The following is a 17755-nucleotide window of genomic DNA, read 5'->3' as shown; positions in this document are numbered from 1 at the left end:
GTGGAAGCTCATTGAAACAGGAAGCACAAGAAAGGCTGCTGGGATGCAGCTGGGAGAGGGAGAGAAAGCCCTTTGGTACCTAAGGGAGTTATGTCTGGCTACAGTGTCAGTGTCCCCTGGAAGATCTGGAGTCTCTCCTAGGTTTGTCATTGCCTCTTAACCCTGATTTCAAACAAAAACAAGAACCTTTTTATGCCTTGTGTTCCTAGAGGGAGCCAGTGGGTATGATCTGTGATAGGGATATATATTTTAAAAAGTAGTACTTTCTTGAGCTTACTGTGTAGAAATGCCCAAGAGATTGAGTATTGGATTAGTCATCCAGTTTCACACAGACTAGATACAGAATCGGTAGGTTGGAAAGGAGACTGGCAATTACAAAGAAAACAAAGATAAATAAATGAGGGGAAGTGGAAGACAAGCCCCATGCCTCCAAAAAGCCCCAAAGCAGGATTAATCATCCAGAGAAAGAAATGGAAGAAGAAATCTTGCTTTTAGCCTCTTATTTTAGTAAAATTTTGCTTGTTAGGTTTAATGGTGACTTCCAGGTATCAAAATCCATTGTTCACTTTTCAGTCTTTATCAAAGACTAATCCACATCTTTCCATCCACACCAAATACTCCTCTCATTCACATTTTGTCTCGTTGATACTTTTTTTCCTTGAAACATTCTCCTTGGTTTCTGTGATAACCATATTCTATGTTTTCTCTGCCTCTTCCCATTACTTTTATTTATTCCTTGCCTGTTTTCTGCCCTCTGTGTTTCTTCAGATTTCTGTCCCAGGTTCAGTATTTCTTACCTTCTGCATAGTTTCTGTGGAGCCCTGGATCCTTAGGTATAAATGCCTACGAAACTTCTACACATGTCCACCCCACTTGTCCACCCGTGGGCTTCTCAAAGTTAACATTTAGAATAGCTCATCAAACTTGAGTTACTTCCTCCACACAAAAACAGCCACACAATGTTAATAGCAAAAAATCTAGTGCTGGGCATGGTGGCACATGCCTGTAATCCCAGTACTCGGGAGGCTGAGGCAGGAGGATCACTGCGAGTTCCAATACTGGGCTACACAGTGAGTTCCAGAACAGTCTGAACTACATAGTGAGACTCTGTCTCAAAAAACAAAAAACAAACAAAAAAATCTAGTGAAGTGTTGGGATTGGTAGCTGCACTCCTCAGAGATTATAGGGTAGGGTGCTTGTCCTTGCCCATTTAGATTGTGGCAGGGTTAGATTCCTTGTGTTTGTAGGATTAAGATACCTGTTTTCTTGCTGTCAGGTGAAAGCTGTTCCCAGATTCTAGAAGTCAGCTTAATTGCTTGGCTTGTGACACCCTTCCTGTGTCTTAAAAAAGATAGTGGAGACTATTTCCTGATCTGAACCTTTTGGTCTTCCTTTCCCATCATACTTGTCTAACCCAGCCAGAAGAGGTTCTCTGTTCATGGGAACTCACTCGTGTGATTAGGTCAGATATACTCAGGTAATCCAAGGTAATCTCCTCAAGGTAGTTTCTTGAGGTTCTTTAGCCCTGACAAGTTTCATTTTGCCAAGACAGGTCATTGATTGTCATGTTGTGGGAATCAGGGCATGCTTATCTTTGGATGTCTACCACAGAGACCGTAATGTTTCCTCCAAAAGTTCTTCCCCAAAATCATTGCTGTACATCCTCAAAAGTCATTTTTACTGTTTTGTGACTCCATTGGTATTGTTTAATTGTACACAGTATCCCTTTGGGTTTGTTAGGTAAAATTGTGGTAAGCTATAAATATTTATGTGTTCATATAAGAATGAATCGGTGAATTAATACGGATTATTGCTCTCAGATCTGGTAAGTTGCAAACTACAATAGTAAAGGAAACTCCAGAGAGACAAACCACCATGAATTGGGCCAGTAGAGAGAGTAAGAATTTTAGAGGAATTTGTTGAGTTTATGGAATGGCTGAATACAAAGTAAGGAATTGTAAAATAGTTATCATCTTCCATCATCTTATTACTATGGATTATTTAGTAATATATCAAGACGCAGTTATAGCCTTTCATGTTATTTCAAAGTTGGCTGTGAGAAATGAAATGAAAGTGCTTCTTAGTCCCTCATCATCCTTTATAGGATCTTGGAAATTTAGAGCTGGAAGGGATATGTGGCCTATTCTTTTGAGCTAAATAAAGATAAGATTGCTGCCTTGAAGAAAGATAGGGTGAAGATTTTAGAATTTGACAAGCCAGCTTATATACTAATAGCTTGAAATATAAGATTGCTTAAAGTAAGAGAAAGCATTAAGAGGCAGAGTATTCCTAGCTCTTGATTGTAAAAGACTGAAATCCATTAATTTTCAAAATGAATAGTTATTAAAAGCATCTATCTTTCATAGGATAGCTGTAGGAATAAGTAGTAAGCTGTAATATAATGTGAATTACCTTAGTTACTGAGTATTAAGCTACAGAGTTCAGAAACAGATTTTAATGTAGAGAAAAATTCAGCGCATGAAATTGAGGTCATATGTGCCAGTGATGTATGACTTACAGGAAGTAATAAAAAAAAGGAGGGGAAAGAATGAATACTATACTTTTAAGCTGATAGAACTCATTTTTTCAGAGTGGAATTTAAATTGCTGGTCTTTAAAAGTTGTAGTCCCTCACTATGGGGGCGGGGTTCTGATCAAAGTTGTTCTCAACCCTCCCCCTTTAGAGCCTATCTTAAAGACAGTGAGTGAGCTGTCTGTTTGCCATTCCTGAGCAGAGAGGTGATTGATACCGCTTTTAACAGTTTATTTAAACCTTTTTCTTTCATTCATTCGAATGAGAGAAGTCCTTGTAGAAGAGTGGTGTCAGAGGTTAACCACCTCTGCAGAGGAGCCTCTCCTGCCTGAGGTCATAATCCTCTGACAGAATTTTATTTTCTCAACATCTTAAGTACAGATGTTTGGATTTTTTTTTCTAACCCAGGAATTGTGGACTTTTATTAACTGTATTGATGATAGATTTTGAATATTTTTACTTCAAAAAGCCAAATGTCCGGGTGGGTGGAATTTTATGAAGCACCTGTTAAGCTTTAGGGAGGAGGACCTTTTTGGCAGCAACTCAAAATACATATTTAAACAATGAAGCTGCCAGAGGCAGGAAATTATGAAACAGTTTTGAAATTGCAGGATCTGCCCTTTTAAAAAATTATTATTACTGTTCAGCTTTCTTTTGCAGCTTTATTATAAGTTCTTTCACACGGGGTTTACTAACATTCTTATTATTTAAAGACTAAATTAAAAATACAAAATGAACTTTGGAGATCTTTTCAGGGTTATGATAGAAGACTGGCAGGTTTTAAGCAGAACTGCCTTTACGAGCTCCTGCCACTACCACACACACACGCACACGCACACACCCCATAGGAAGGACTTGCTTCTTCAAAGCTGGGAGGCTTCTTTGCATGGCTTTGTTTCTCAGAGTGACCAGGTGCCTTCTGCGAGACAAGCAATAAGACTTGGTGTATTCGTGGACAAAGCGGCAACCACTTTTAATGCCAGTACTCTGGAAGCTGAGGCAGAAGGATTGCCGAAACTTAAAAGAAAGGGCCTTGGTGAGAAAGGTGAACCGTGATAAAAATGGAAGGAACCTGCTAAGAGTGTGCTTCTTGATTTGTGCCATTTGACCTAAGTGTGTCATTTTCTTAACTCTCAGATTCACTGTTTCTGCTCCTCCTTTCCAAATTTAAACTCAGGGACCCAGGGATAAGATTTTTGGTCTCAGCAATGGAATGTTCTTTGCCCTCTACTGGATTGTTTTTTAGTTTTGTATGGGTATCTGGATTATGTTAGGCAGCCCCCGTCTTCAACAAACTTTTGTTGTAAGTTGTATAACCATCACATGCAGCACTCAGGACTTGTTCAAACTCAGGCCCTGCTCACATATGCAAGCCAAGAACTCTGGGTAGACGGTGGTGGTTACACATCGTCACTCTGGAGGGAGGACACAGCTGGATCCTCTAAAGTTTGGATCCTCTAATCTTTTTGTATTTTTAAGTTCCTGAGGTTGATTGGCCAGCATCAGCATCTATTAAATGTAGAGAATGAGAGTTTCAGAACAAAATCTAGAGCACCATTCCCATAAAGCAATTTGCTTTCTGTTTTTCTAGGCCACCCATCCTGTTTGAAATTTTGTCCTGAGTTAACAACAAATGTAAAGGCCTTAAGGTGGCAGTGTATCGAGTGCAAGACATGCAGTGCATGTAGAATCCAAGGCAAAAATGCAGTAAGTATTCTTTTCAGTAGACCATCTCAAGGTAAATTAATTTTCAGTGTGAAAGGTGTTTTTTTGGTAGAATATTGTACTTTTTAAAATTTTAAATACTTAAGATGTCAAACTGCAGCTGGGAAGTTGGCACTCCATGATTATATTTTATTGTGAATCTGGTAATATAAGAATTCTTAGCATCTTGCAATCTCAATTAGTCTCTTAATATGTTATATTCCAGGATAATATGCTTTTTTGTGACTCCTGTGATAGAGGATTCCATATGGAGTGCTGTGACCCACCACTTTCCAGAATGCCAAAAGGTGACCTTTTAAACCACATTAACAATGTATTTTGTTATATACTTGTTAGCCTTGTCCTAGTGTCTCATAGTTCAGAAGTATGCAGGTTTCCTTAAGCACTTTTTATCCCTCCCAACTTCCACATGCTTGCAGGTTATGAACAGAAGAGTATAAAAGCATTTAGTTTGGGGACATATGTATAATCAAGAGCTCCAATTTAGGCCTAGTGATAAAAAGAGCATCCCTCTCCGAAGACTGCTCCCTTATTAGATTAAGTTTAGATTGTAGAAGTCAAAAGTTTCAAACGCTCTGTATTATTCAGTACAGTGGAGCTGAGAAGTTTAGCATTTTTAAAATTCATGATGATAATAATGATTTCAGAATCCTGACAGAAAGCCATCACAGTCCTCGTGGCCGTTAATTGATTATTTTGAACAACTCTCTTGTCTCTGATGGAATATAGACTTTATTGTGAAGAGATTTTATTGTGTGAGCAGCCTAATTCCCCCTTTCACTCCTCACTTCATATCATGTTAAACATTTCACTCTAACTACCTTTTGATTATAAAATGCATACGTTTTCATTGTGGAAGGTATAGAAAGTACAGGCAGAAAAGAAAAATCAGTTGGAAATTCCCTCCCTGTCTCCACACACACTTTAAAAAAAAAGGGAACATTCGATGCCTGTTCTTGTAAACCTATCCCCCCCAGTAATAGATTATAAGCACTTTCACATTATTAAAGTTCTAAACTCGGGCTGAGGATTTAGCTCAGTGATTCCACCACCTGCCTCACAAGCACAAGGACTCAAGTTCGATCCCCAGTACCAAAAAAAAAAAAAAAAAGGTCTAAACTCTACATCATAGGGCAAAAGATGGCAATGTGGTGACTGTTGTCACAGTACTGTAGAACTTTTGAGTCTCTAGGTGGGGCACAAATGCTTTAACTTGCCACAATCTCACAGTACCTTACTGTCTCATGTTCAGTTTGCTTCAGTCATATTCAGTCCAGCTGCTTCCATGGGTACTTGGTTTTGCAGCAGTGTGTAGTATAAATGAACCATAATTTATTTAACCAACTCACTATGGTGGACATTTCAAATATTGCCATTTTTTCAACCCACAATTATTTTGTAAAGCTAATTTCCTAGGAGAGGAATTGCTGGGTCAGAAGCCATGTACATGAAAGGCCATATCAGTTTTTAGACCGACTGCCAGTACGTAAGAAAATTTCCTCCTTCCTCTGTTATGGCCAACACTGTTTTAGATTTGTTGAAATACAGCCTTAGTATGTGGACTTTTTTTCCTTCTACCATTTGATAATAGGAAAAGGGGGCTGATAGCCGGGCGTGGTGGCACATGCCTATAATCCCAGCACTCGGGAGGCTGAGGCAGGAGAATCGCTCTGAGTTTGAGACCAGCCTGGGCTACATAGTGAGACCCTGTCTCAAAAAAAGGGGGGCCTGATAATGTTTTCTTTCATTAGTGAGAGAACATTTTTGTGTCTGATTATTGGGTGGTTGTATATCTTTGTTTGTAAAATACCTGTTTTTATTCATTAATCTGATTTTATTGGAACTCTCACCATTTTCTTCCAAATTTGCAAGAGCTTATTTTTTTAATGTAGTCAAATTCATGAAACTTTATGACTTAATTTTAAATATCAATCATGTTTAGATTATTTTTTCTTTTTTATTATCATGTTTAGATTAAATATCCATATATTTTTCTTAATACATAATTTTTTCATATCATAACATTTATCTATCCAGAATTTATTTTTGTAAATTACGAATTAGGAAATAATTCTTTTCCTTCCCAGGTAGTTTATTGAATCATTTCATCTTTTCCCCACTGATTTGAAGTATGACCTTTTTGATATACAATATTTGTCTGTAGGTGTCAGTTCTGGTGTTTCAATTTTTATCACTGATCTAGTTCCCTATGCAGATGTGTAGTTTTAATTACTGGCATAGTACTTCAAATTTTAAAATTTTAATTTCAGAGCTGTGTTTTATATTCCTAAAGATTTTTAGTGTTGAAAATTTCTGGAAATAGAAGTTAAAGCAAATATATTTTCTCTAGAAGTTCCAAAAACTGATTGACCTGAAATTCTTTCCTCCAAATAAAAAAACTTATGTAATGACTGACAGGGGCAAGTTTCCATGTGGTGAGGGGAGAGTTGGTGACATGTTGGATATAGTGTTAGGAAAGGTTTCCTAAATGGAGGCGGACTCAGCTCTGACCTCCTTGACCCCTGGGAAATTCACCTGTAGAGATGACTTCCTGAGGAGAGTAACAAAAGGGAATGACTCACTTCCCTAAAGTTCTACATACAGGCTTCCTTGGGCAGCTGAATACGGCTGCAGTTTATATTTTATATCTTCTAAAATGAAACATTAAAATATTTTTCTCATATATATATTAATTCAGGGATGTGGATTTGCCAAGTCTGCAGACCAAAGAAAAAGGGAAGAAAACTACTTCATGAGAAAGCTGCACAAATAAAACGGCGATATGCAAAACCCATTGGACGACCGAAAAATAAATTAAAGCAACGATTGTTGTAGGTTGAGATCTTATCAAAGAAATCTTTTATGTTGTGCTTTAAAATATAGGTGATTATAATCTCCTTAGATTCCCTTCAACTTTTTTTTAAACATCATTTTTCAAAGTCCAAGGGATGAGGAATATTTCTTCTTTTGTATTAGCTGTAGAAATTTCTTGAAAATAATCATTTTTAAATTACAGTTGATTTTTTGGGGTCTTCTTTTGGCAGTAACTGTAATACTGACATTTTCAAGCAACAGAATGAAAGCAGAATGGTAGAATTGGAGATAGTCCTTCAGCCTACTTTCTCACTGGCTGAGCATTCAAAAAGCTTAATTATATAAATATTTGCATAGGAACTTTAAAATGAGAGGAATTTGTTCATGTCTATAGTGGATCTCTTTTGTCACTTCAGATAAAAGTTTACAAAAACATATCTGATTCTAATTTTGTATTAGCCGTTTTTAAAGTCTCTTTTCCAAAACAGGAGCTTCTGAGAAACCTGCCAATGATCACTTGTCCCCAAAGAGGATCATTTGGCTTGTGCAGACATAGTATATTTGCAGTGGCCTGCTGATCTACAGTGATAACCCCATTTCCTCTATCCTTTTGTGCCATATAATTGTCTCTAAAGCCCACTACAGCATTTAGCAGGACTTAGTTGAAATCATTGGGAAGAGATAAGAAGTGAAATTAATTCATTTTTGACCTGTGTATGATTTGACTATTGGCTTAAAGTGCAGGGCTTACAAATGAAATCAGTACACTTGGATATCCAAGAGCATTGGACTGTCACCATCTCTGTAACCTTAGTGAAAGGGGCCATTGTGATTTAAAAATGAATACATGCTCAACCTCCACCTTAAACACTACAAATCTTACTCACTTGCTTACTCTATTTTTCCCCAAAGTAATTCACTATTAATCTACTCTCAGGAAAATAAAATTTTCCTGTGCCATATCTCCCAAGGAAGAAATAGAAAAATAGGCCCCTTTCTAGAGTTTTCTATGAAACTTAGCAAAATACTTTAACCAATAGAATTTTAAAATTGATTTTTATGTTGCTAATTTCTAGTGGGAAACATGAAACAAACTTAAGAAGAAGTCTTTTGTATTGGTATAATTTGAAGTAGAGAGTATATGTTTTTGCATTCATCTGTGTAAGCATTGTTCTTGAAATGGGACCATATCCTCAGGGCCCAATTAAAAAAGCCAAATTAGGATATAAACTTTCTAAACAAAGGACAGAGCTGAAAATTGCATCTGGCACCATTCCTAACTTTTTGTTTGTTCGAAATTGTCGCTTAGGAATTTTTAAGACAGTCTAGGGAGTTTTGCTTTATACACGCCGTATATGCGTGTTATCTTTTCTGGACAGCCAATTCCAGATCCTGTCCAATGCAGCATTCTGATGCAAACCCTTTTCACAGGATGAGTTGTTTGTGGGTAGCCCTTGCTGAATCTTCTAGTGACACTAGAGATCTCCAGCATCCCCGATTTGGTTGAACCTATGGCAGCAGGCAGAGCCCCTGGCAGTTGCACCACCTCCAATGAGACTGGCACAAATTGCTTCATTAAACCTTTGTGTATCAACTAACCCCTAAAATATGTCCTTTTATTTGTAATTACTGGAGATATTTTTATAATTTGATACCATACCATTTTCCGGCTTCCATTTCTCCATTATTAGCCTTCAGCTAAATTAATCATTTTATAAATACGTACTTTTTCCCAGTATTGTCATAATTTAAATGAAAATGTTTCTGTTGTACAAAATTCTGCTAAGATATGGGTAACTTCCCAAGCCCTGGCCTGTGGTGCAGGCAGGCAGCCACTGTTCATGTAGGCAGCTGTGTCACAACAGTGTGTGCTGAGTCTAGCGTCTAATGAAGGGAAATAGCAGTCAGAACCCCGGGGCAAAGATTCCGACGCCAAGTGTCTGATAATGGCCATAGTAAATGTGTGCTTCTTCACCAGACTCTCCATGTCATGTCTGACCCGCTGTAGCTTTCCTTCAATCATTTCTTCAGTTTTTTGCTATTGTTGTCCTTTTTTCAGCAATATTTTATGCTGTAATTAATTGTCTTCTCTCCTAAGAGAGTATTATTGGCTACCTTATCATCCTAGGCACAAACTGCTAAGAAGAGGATATCTTTTTGCTTCATTTTTTTAAAGTGCAAATTTATAGATGCAGTCATTGTATTTATCCGAATTTCTAAATTGTGTAAAACATTACTTTTAACTAGAGATCAGATAAACTTACTCTTCTGGATAACACATATGACTTACTTCCTCCAGTACTTTAAAACAGACATTTCAGGAAATCATAATTACTTACAAAAACATAAGGGACAACTTATTTTTATTTACTTATAATGAAACCATTAGGTGTTCTTCAGTCTGTCCATAATTTTCCTCCCTTGTATAGCCTTTGGGTCCATATGATTTTTCCTGTACTGCTGGATGGGCCCTGGGAGAATCATGACAGGCAAATGTAGTTGCCGTCACCTTTCCACCAGAGAAACATCTAGGTGGTGGCACACACACAAAAGCAGTTCTTAGGATTGCAGTTCAGTCTCTAAGTTTAAGCACATTGAATATGCATCTAGTTGCTATAAACTTGTTTTTAGATACCTTTATAATTCTATTATTAAATGCTGATACTATTCTCTAAATTTTTGCCTAGGTCTGTAACCAGTGATGAAGGATCCATGAATGCATTCACAGGAAGGGGGTCACCTGGTAGGGGTCAAAAGACTAAAGTCTGTACCACACCTTCATCTGGTCATGCTGCATCTGGGAAGGACTCAAGCAGCAGATTGGCTGTTACAGACCCCACTCGGCCTGGTGCCACCACCAAAATCACCACCACCTCCACCTACATTTCTGCCTCTACACTTAAAGTTAACAAGAAAACCAAAGGGCTCATTGATGGCCTTACTAAGTTTTTTACACCATCACCTGATGGTCGCAGATCACGAGGTGAAATAATAGACTTTTCAAAGCACTATCGTCCAAGGAAAAAGGTCTCTCAGAAACAGTCATGCACTTCTCATGTGTTGGCTACAGGTACCACACAAAAGCTAAAACCTCCACCTTCTTCACTTCCACCCCCAAACCCCCTCTCTGGTCAGAGCCCCAGTTCACAAAAGTCCAGCACTTCCACTTCTTCTACCTCTCCCCAGAGCTCTTCCAGCCAGTCCAGTGTGCCCTCCTTTAGCAGTCTTACCAGTAACAGCCAGCTGAAGGCGCTCTTTGACGGACTTTCTCATATCTATACCACTCAGGGACAGTCTCGAAAAAAGGGACACCCAAGTTATGCACCACCCAAGCGTATGCGTCGTAAAACTGACTTATCTTCCACGGCAAAATCTAAAGCCCATTTCTTTGGAAAAAGAGATCTTAGAAGTAGGTTTATTTCTCACTCCTCCTCTAGCTGGGGGATGGCTAGAGGATGTATTTTTAAAGCAATTGCTCACTTCAAGCGAACAACTTTCCTTAAAAAGCACAGGATGCTAGGCAGATTAAAATATAAAGTGACCCCTCAGATGGGGACCCCCTCACCAGGGAAGGGGAGCTTGGCAGACGGAAGGATTAAACCTGATCAGGATGATGGTAAGCAAAAGGTCTAAGCTCCAACCAAACCTGCGCCCCGTCCCTTTCTCCCCAACCCTGAGAAAAGATAAATAAATTCCTATTTGTCACATAGGTCTTAGCTATTTCTCGTTCTCACTTCACTTTCATACAGAAGCAGTGAAACTTTGACCTTTTTCTGATGCTGACTAAACCTCCAAAACGTTTTTCCAACTAATACTCTCCCACCTTTTATGATTTATTTCTGGTCCTAGTGACACTAGGACCCCCCCAGATGCCTCCATAGCGTTGCTTACGGCTTTGTTGTCCCGCATGAGTAGCCACTGTCACGCTTCTGCCGTGTCCTCTCCCGTGCCGCCTCTTCCGCCGCAGCGCCGCTCCGTCGTGTGCTGCGGGCGCTTCCAACGGGGGGTTCAGCTTGTCCGCTCCCTCTGCTCCATTGCTTTCTCATGACAAAGTCCATCCGCTTCCGTCTCCACAAAGCTTGATCTGTGATTCTGTGAAGTGTGCGTTTGGGTTTGAGTGTGTCTGTGTGTGTATCCACCATAGGGAGGAAACGGACTTCCTAATTTCATTGAATAATTTGGCCCGTTAAATTTGCTACCCTTTATGGAACAAAAAGCAAAAATGTTATCATTTGGAAAAAGTGGTAGAATTTGTTATCTCAAAGCCGGTTATGAGAATGCTGTAACGAGACATTGATTTAACTTCTTTCTGATCTTTGTTCGAAAATGTGATTTCATTTTATATTGCTCTAACGTTCCCTCGTTTATTAAAGTTGTAAAACAATGACCACATTAAATCCAGACAAACATTTGGGCGTAATGGGGAAAGGGTACTGCTGGATCTATGAGCAGTGCTTAGACATAGAAGCTTTAAAAAGCTCAAAAAGGAAAAGAAGTGACCCCTATTTGCCCACTATGCTAATTTGCTATCATTGTGGTAATGTGTGGTGATGATGCCTCACGATTCAGTTCAGTGAATACACTTTCTGCTGGTTTTAAACGACAGATACAGAAATAAAAATAAGCATCAAACAAGAAAATACAGATGTAAATATGATTGGAAATAAGGATGTCGTTACTGAAGAGGATTTGGATGTTTTTAAGCAGGCCCAGGAACTTTCTTGGGAGGTAAGGACAGGACACCACATTATAATAACGAGTAAAATGTGGCTTCTTCTGTTCTATGAGAATACTGTGTTGATTTCTTGCAGTATGCTTTTTGGATCTGTAACTATTGAGCCCCTCTTTAATGACTATTATCCCAAAGCAATGAGTTGCTACAATTATCTCTACTCTTTGAGGTAGGAGAGGACTCAGCTGGCCTCTCTAAATAGACCATAGTAGTGCTAGTTGAGACAGATTTGAAAAACACTTCTAGGTGTAAAAAAATTGATTTCTGATTGTTTGCCTCAACCTAGAAAATAACAATTTTAAATTGTCACCAAAAAGAACATCGCTGTTCAATTTACCGATGCTTCTTCCGACACAGATGGCTAGCCATATGAAAAATGTCGCGTATTTTTAACTCTCTGGCATTGATGAAAGCAATATTGTGTTTCATAATCATTGAAGTCATTTTTATTTTCAGTGTCTAGTAATTTCTTTTCATGATTCCAGTTAAAATATTAACTCACTTAAGTAATTATCAACTGAACATTGAAAAGTAAAGGTATTAGACTCCTTTTTTTGCTAGGCAGATGGCAGCACCATTGAGCTAAATCCTCGGCCCCTTGGACTTTTCAGACACAACTTTGTTAGAGATTATCAGTTTTTTATGTCAACAGTCTACACTGGGTTTCTGTGGCTGTATTGTCAGGTACACTTTGACCCCATCTATATTGCAGGGACAGTGAGGGCTGTGGGCTTCTATGCTTACTCTTAGTATTAGCCAGTTGGGCAAAAATTTTGGGGTACTTTTTATTTTAGGTGCTGTTAAGTATTTCTGTTCCTCATTCTCCCCCCTAACAGATGCTTTGGTGTTGCTAAATGCCAAATTTCCCCGAGTTGTTAATTTGTAGCCCTTAATATTAGCATTTTTCAGCCTTTTTCTCATGTCTACTTGAATGTGCAATGAACATTAGGCTATTTTCTAAAAGACACTGTCACATACAAAGCCCTTTCATTGTAACATAATAAAATTAGCTGTTTTTGTCCAAGAGATATTTCTTGTTCTGTGTCAGACACTGTACTAGATGCTGAGAATACCATAGTAAATCAGGCAGGTGAATTTTTAACCTCATGTATCTTAACTCATGGAAATTAGTGAAATATTGGGAGGTGGATACTTCACTGCACATTTCACAATTTATTATTTAATAATAATTGGAATAAATATTACTCAGTGGAGGAACAAGGAACCATAAGCATGTATAATATCACCTGCATTTTGTAATCAGAGTTTTAATACATTACAACCAAATCAGTCATGTTCTTAGCATACTTGTTTATTTGTATGAGAATCTTACACAAATGATTATTATTTCATGAGTGCCTATAGTGTGTTTTTAACAGCATGAAAATTTCTGGTCTTGATGGGTTTTGAATACCCTCTAGTAAAAGAATACAACTATAAGTGAAGTCTATATTCTTCTTAATATTTATATTTTATCACCCCCCGCCCCCGCCAGAAAATAGAGTGTGAAAGTGGGGTGGAAGACTGTGGCCGGTATCCCTCCGTAATAGAATTTGGAAAATATGAAATCCAAACCTGGTACTCCTCGCCTTACCCACAGGAATATGCAAGGTAAGGGAATAAGCCCGGCAGACTGTGTATGTGAGGATGGAAAATTGTCTCCTCTAACACAGGAATTAGATACTTTTACTAATTGGCTACCCTGGCAACATAAACTTGTCCTTTTAGCTTCTAGACCATGTTTGCTTTCTTTGCTAAACAGGTAAAATGTTGGTTTTATAGAAAACCAAATCAGAAAATCATTTTTTAGCCATTATAAAGTACTTGGCTGTGTTTCTTCTTCACTTCCCTTTTTCATTTTTCTTTTCAGAATTTTAGTTCTGGTTTATGGAATTTTATTTTCAAGTTTTTTGCATCAATTTAGCAGAAGAAGAAAGTGGGAATGGGTAGCTTTAAAAGAACATTTCTCAAGTACTTTCTTTTAGTGACATTTGTGACTTATTAAAAATAAAGAGACTGAGGCTGAGGATTTAGCTCAGTGGCTCCGCCACCTGCTTTGCAAGTGCAGGGTCCTGAGTTCCGATCCCCGGTAGGTAGGTGGGAAGGAAGGCAGGTAGGCAGGCAGGCGGGTGGGCGGGTGTGGGGAGAGGGAGAGGGACTAAAAAATAACTAAAATAAATAAGAATAAAGAGACTGTATATAATAATATGAGTTTTTCCTCATTTGTCTTCAGCCACGCTTAGCTATGAGACTGTCCTAGGCTAAATATCTTCAACTAGCTATATGAGTAGGTTTCTTCCATCAGAAGTGTTAAAGGACACTTTGAATCTTTTCAAATCTTAGCCTGCAAAGTTTTTAAACTCACTTTCATTCTAGCATAGACTGTTACCCTTTCCCTTGTCAATTCTGAAGTCTGGCCAGTCACAAAAATAGGAAAGATGTTGAAGTTGAATGGAAAACTAAACCACTCAACTTGATCACTTTACTATGTATTTTTGAATATGTTACAAATACACATATATGTGTTTTATTGTGTATGAGTAACTGGGTTATCTGTCCCGGAGCACTGAATAAAATTTACATTACAAGATTTAGAATTAATATTATTTGGGCTGGGGATTTAGCTCAGTGGTTCCCACCGCCTGCCTTGCAAGCTCAAGGTCCTGAGTTTGATCCCCAGTACTCCCCCGAAAAGTATATGTATATATGTAATATATATTGTCTGTGTGTGTCTTTCCCTCCTCAAAATCCCATTCTTTTACCCCAGAGACCTTTAAGTGTGTCTAAGCAATTTCTTATAAATACCGACAATAGGGCCAGGGATTTAGCTCAGTGGTGCCACCACCTATCTCAAAAGTGCAAGGTTCTGAGTTCAATTCCTGGTACCAAAAATAAAAACAAAAATAAATGCCAACAATAATTTAAGCATGGAGAAGTTTCAAATAAAAATTGATCTTTTGGGGGTTGTGAGACAGGATTTCACTGTGTAGTTCAGGCTGGCCTTGAACTCACTATGTAGCCCAGAGTGGCCTTGAACTCATGGTGATCCTCCTGCCTCAGCCTCCCAATTGCTGGGATAGGTGTGGCTACCTCTCCAAACAAGCATTGTAATTTCTAAGGTGGAAAAAAAAGTCAGTTGAGCTGAGAAAGCTATTTGTTACTCAGACAGTGGAATTGATAGAAAACAAATCAGGTCTTTTGGCTTTCAGCCTTGCATGTACTGCTTTAGACTGAGTATAATTCTAGGATAACTTTAATTGCCTCATTCAGAAGTGGAAATGGAAGCAATTAGGACCAGGGCTTGTCTCATAAATATGCAGGTCATTTTTAAAATTTGTAAATTCACTAAGTAAAAGATTATTATAGTTAAAGCACTGACCATAAACACTCTTGGAAGTCTAACGTTAAATTTGTATTTTGAAAGACACACATGGTCATATCACAGCATGGGATCTTTATTGTTGATTGTTAGAATGGTGATTCCCAGTCTGAAAACCTCTTTCTAGGACATTTCAAGTTAAACACAGCTTATATTATGGATTATAATGATAGATACTATAAAGTTGTCTTTACTTTCTCTTTACTGCTGGCTTTTTAAAAATTATTTTCAAAGCTTTTATATGACATACAGAAAATTGAACAATAATTCCTCTCCCTTGAACAGTATCATCAATCTGAAAGAGTGTTTTTTTTAACTTTAACAGATTACCAAAGCTTTACCTGTGTGAATTCTGTCTTAAATATATGAAAAGTAAAAATATTTTGCTAAGACACTCAAAGAAGTGTGGATGGTTTCATCCTCCAGCAAATGAAATTTACCGAAGAAAAGATCTTTCAGTATTTGAGGTAAGAGTGTGTAAATAAAAATCTCGGCTTTTTGAAACCTGATATTCTTAATTGTTGACTATGTGATTGTGATTTGTATCTAGAAGCTACAAAGTATATTTGGTTTTGGCACTGAATTCAGACTGCTCTTTAAAATATCTCCATGTTTCAGTAATGTTTTACCATACTGGGCCGCCATTTCGATTGACGAAGAATCCCCGCTTCATCCCATTAACTTTCTTGTCTTCCCCAGACCCTGTCTACATCACATATATTCACCAGTGAATTTATGATCTGCTCGGCTCTTTGTAAATCCCACTTTCCTTGGCAGGAGAATTAGCTTTGTTCGGCAGCTCTGGCCAGTGTCTGGCAGGTGCTCATTCTTCTGGGGAATCGAGCAGCTGCACATATCTCCTCAATACACAACCACCTGTGTTTCCATCCAGTTCTTGGCAGGGAAGATAATCCTTTTGGTGAGACCCCAGCAGATGTTGGGCCTCCCCCCATCTGGGTAGATGGCCACCCCTAGAGAACTCTGCTATTCACAGGAACCCCTTGTGGCCATATGTCTGTCATTTGGGTTTCTTGGAAGATATTTTGTATTTTCAGAAATGATTTAGTAGCCGAAGATCTTTACCTTTATATAGTTTCATCGTTTAATCATGTTTCTGTTGTCACTTTCAAAGTCCACTCTATCTAACAGAGTCATTTGTACCTTGAGGATACTATGAGTTTCTTTCCTGGTACTGGGTGTTCACAGGGCTTCTTAATTCTTTTCCTTCCTTCTCTTCACAGCATTCTTCCATCGCCTTGCTTTATTTTCTTCTGTTACCCATCATGCTGCATTGTTTTTCATTCCTGGATATCAAAACAAGCTTTCTTATAGAACAGACATGATACCTTCTTTCTCTGAAATATAGTTTAGCTCTCAGGTTCTCTTTTTAAATTGTTCAGGCTGAAATTTATTATTCCTCCTCAGTCCTCTTATACCTGGCCTGCAGTACCATGCTGTCTCCCCATCCAAGTACTAACCAGGCCCAACTCTGCTAAGCTTCCAAGATCAGATGAGATCAGGCGTGTTCAGGGTGGTATGGCAATAGACTTCTTTTTTTTGGTACTGGGGATCAAACTCAGGACTTCGCGCTTGCAAGGCAGGCATGGCACCACTGAGCGAAATCCCTGGCCCCATATCATAGTTCCTCACATGGACCAGGCTCACTTTCAAACATCTTGGGACCACTAGTTCTTCCCAAGACTGGTCAGAAAACACAGGAAACTCCACCTGTGGCTTACAGTTTTTAAAAAACTTCTCCTTGTAGTTATATCAGACTTGTTTAACAAGTCTTTTTAATTATTAATTGAGTTTATTGGTACATTTCAGATATACAGTACAATTACATTCATTATTGGGATCTTGTACCTTTACTTGACAGGTCTTGGTTCTTATTTTTTTTTGTTTAACAAGTCTAAAGGGACAAAGGTATTATTGCTGAGATTTGATATGGTTAGTTCTTATTTAGAAATGGTACAGTGTTTCTCAACCCAGACACTCTTAATGTTCCAAGCTGGCAAACTTGGCAAACTCATGTTACAGGGGGCTGTGCGATGTTTAGCAGCATCCCCATCCTCTGCCCACTGGATGCCAGTGCTACCCACCCCCTTCATTTGTGGCAACCAATAGTGTCTCCAAATGGAACCAAATGTCCTAGGGGTTGGGGAGCAAAATTGGCCCCAGTTGGGAATCACTGGACTAGAGGCAAAGCCAAGTACACATTGCCTGGCTTTCTGTGAATGCTGGGAGCTACCCAGCCAGCCCTAACTAGTTGAGGCGACAGAGCTGCTCTCAGTTGAGACTTAACTATTGTCCACGTTCCTGTTGTCTCCTTCCTGGATGCTTTGGGTTCTTTCTTCTAACCAAAATAAAATTGAAATTGCTGCTTCGTTGTTTCCCAAAGGACGAAGCACATTGTTTTCCTTAAGTAACTATTAAACAAATCAACATGAGTCAGCCTGTGAGGTTGAAGCTCTCATAAATCCAGGGAGTCTTCTCAGGGGGAAGGTAACGAGTCTTAGTGTGTGAGTATGGTTGACTCTTCCAGGGCCTCTACTTTTGGACCATACAGAGAT

At 38.6% G+C, this 17755-nt stretch overlaps 1 protein-coding gene across 2 annotated transcripts in view; it reads left to right on the top strand.

The window, feature by feature from the left end:
* The window catches only part of Kat6b (lysine acetyltransferase 6B), a 169509-nt gene that overhangs the window by 113309 nt on the left and 38445 nt on the right, over positions 1-17755 (top strand). Inside the window, exons 4-10 of one of the 2 annotated variants that reach the window (XM_010607309.3) lie at positions 4124-4239; positions 4463-4544; positions 6956-7088; positions 9759-10687; positions 11678-11799; positions 13299-13414; positions 15508-15649. In XM_010607309.3, the coding sequence (XP_010605611.1) occupies positions 4124-4239; positions 4463-4544; positions 6956-7088; positions 9759-10687; positions 11678-11799; positions 13299-13414; positions 15508-15649 (1640 nt within the window). The remainder of the gene's footprint in view (positions 1-4123; positions 4240-4462; positions 4545-6955; positions 7089-9758; positions 10688-11677; positions 11800-13298; positions 13415-15507; positions 15650-17755) is intronic. The other variant, XM_010607319.3, reaches the window with a different exon arrangement.

This window comes from Fukomys damarensis, unplaced genomic scaffold, assembly GCF_012274545.1.
Source record: "Fukomys damarensis isolate Sample0158 unplaced genomic scaffold, DMR_v1.0_HiC HiC_scaffold_20, whole genome shotgun sequence".
NCBI classification, from domain to species: Eukaryota; Metazoa; Chordata; class Mammalia; order Rodentia; family Bathyergidae; genus Fukomys; species Fukomys damarensis.
The sequence above is the reverse complement of the archived record's forward strand: the minus strand, read 5'-3'. Positions and strand labels throughout refer to the sequence as shown.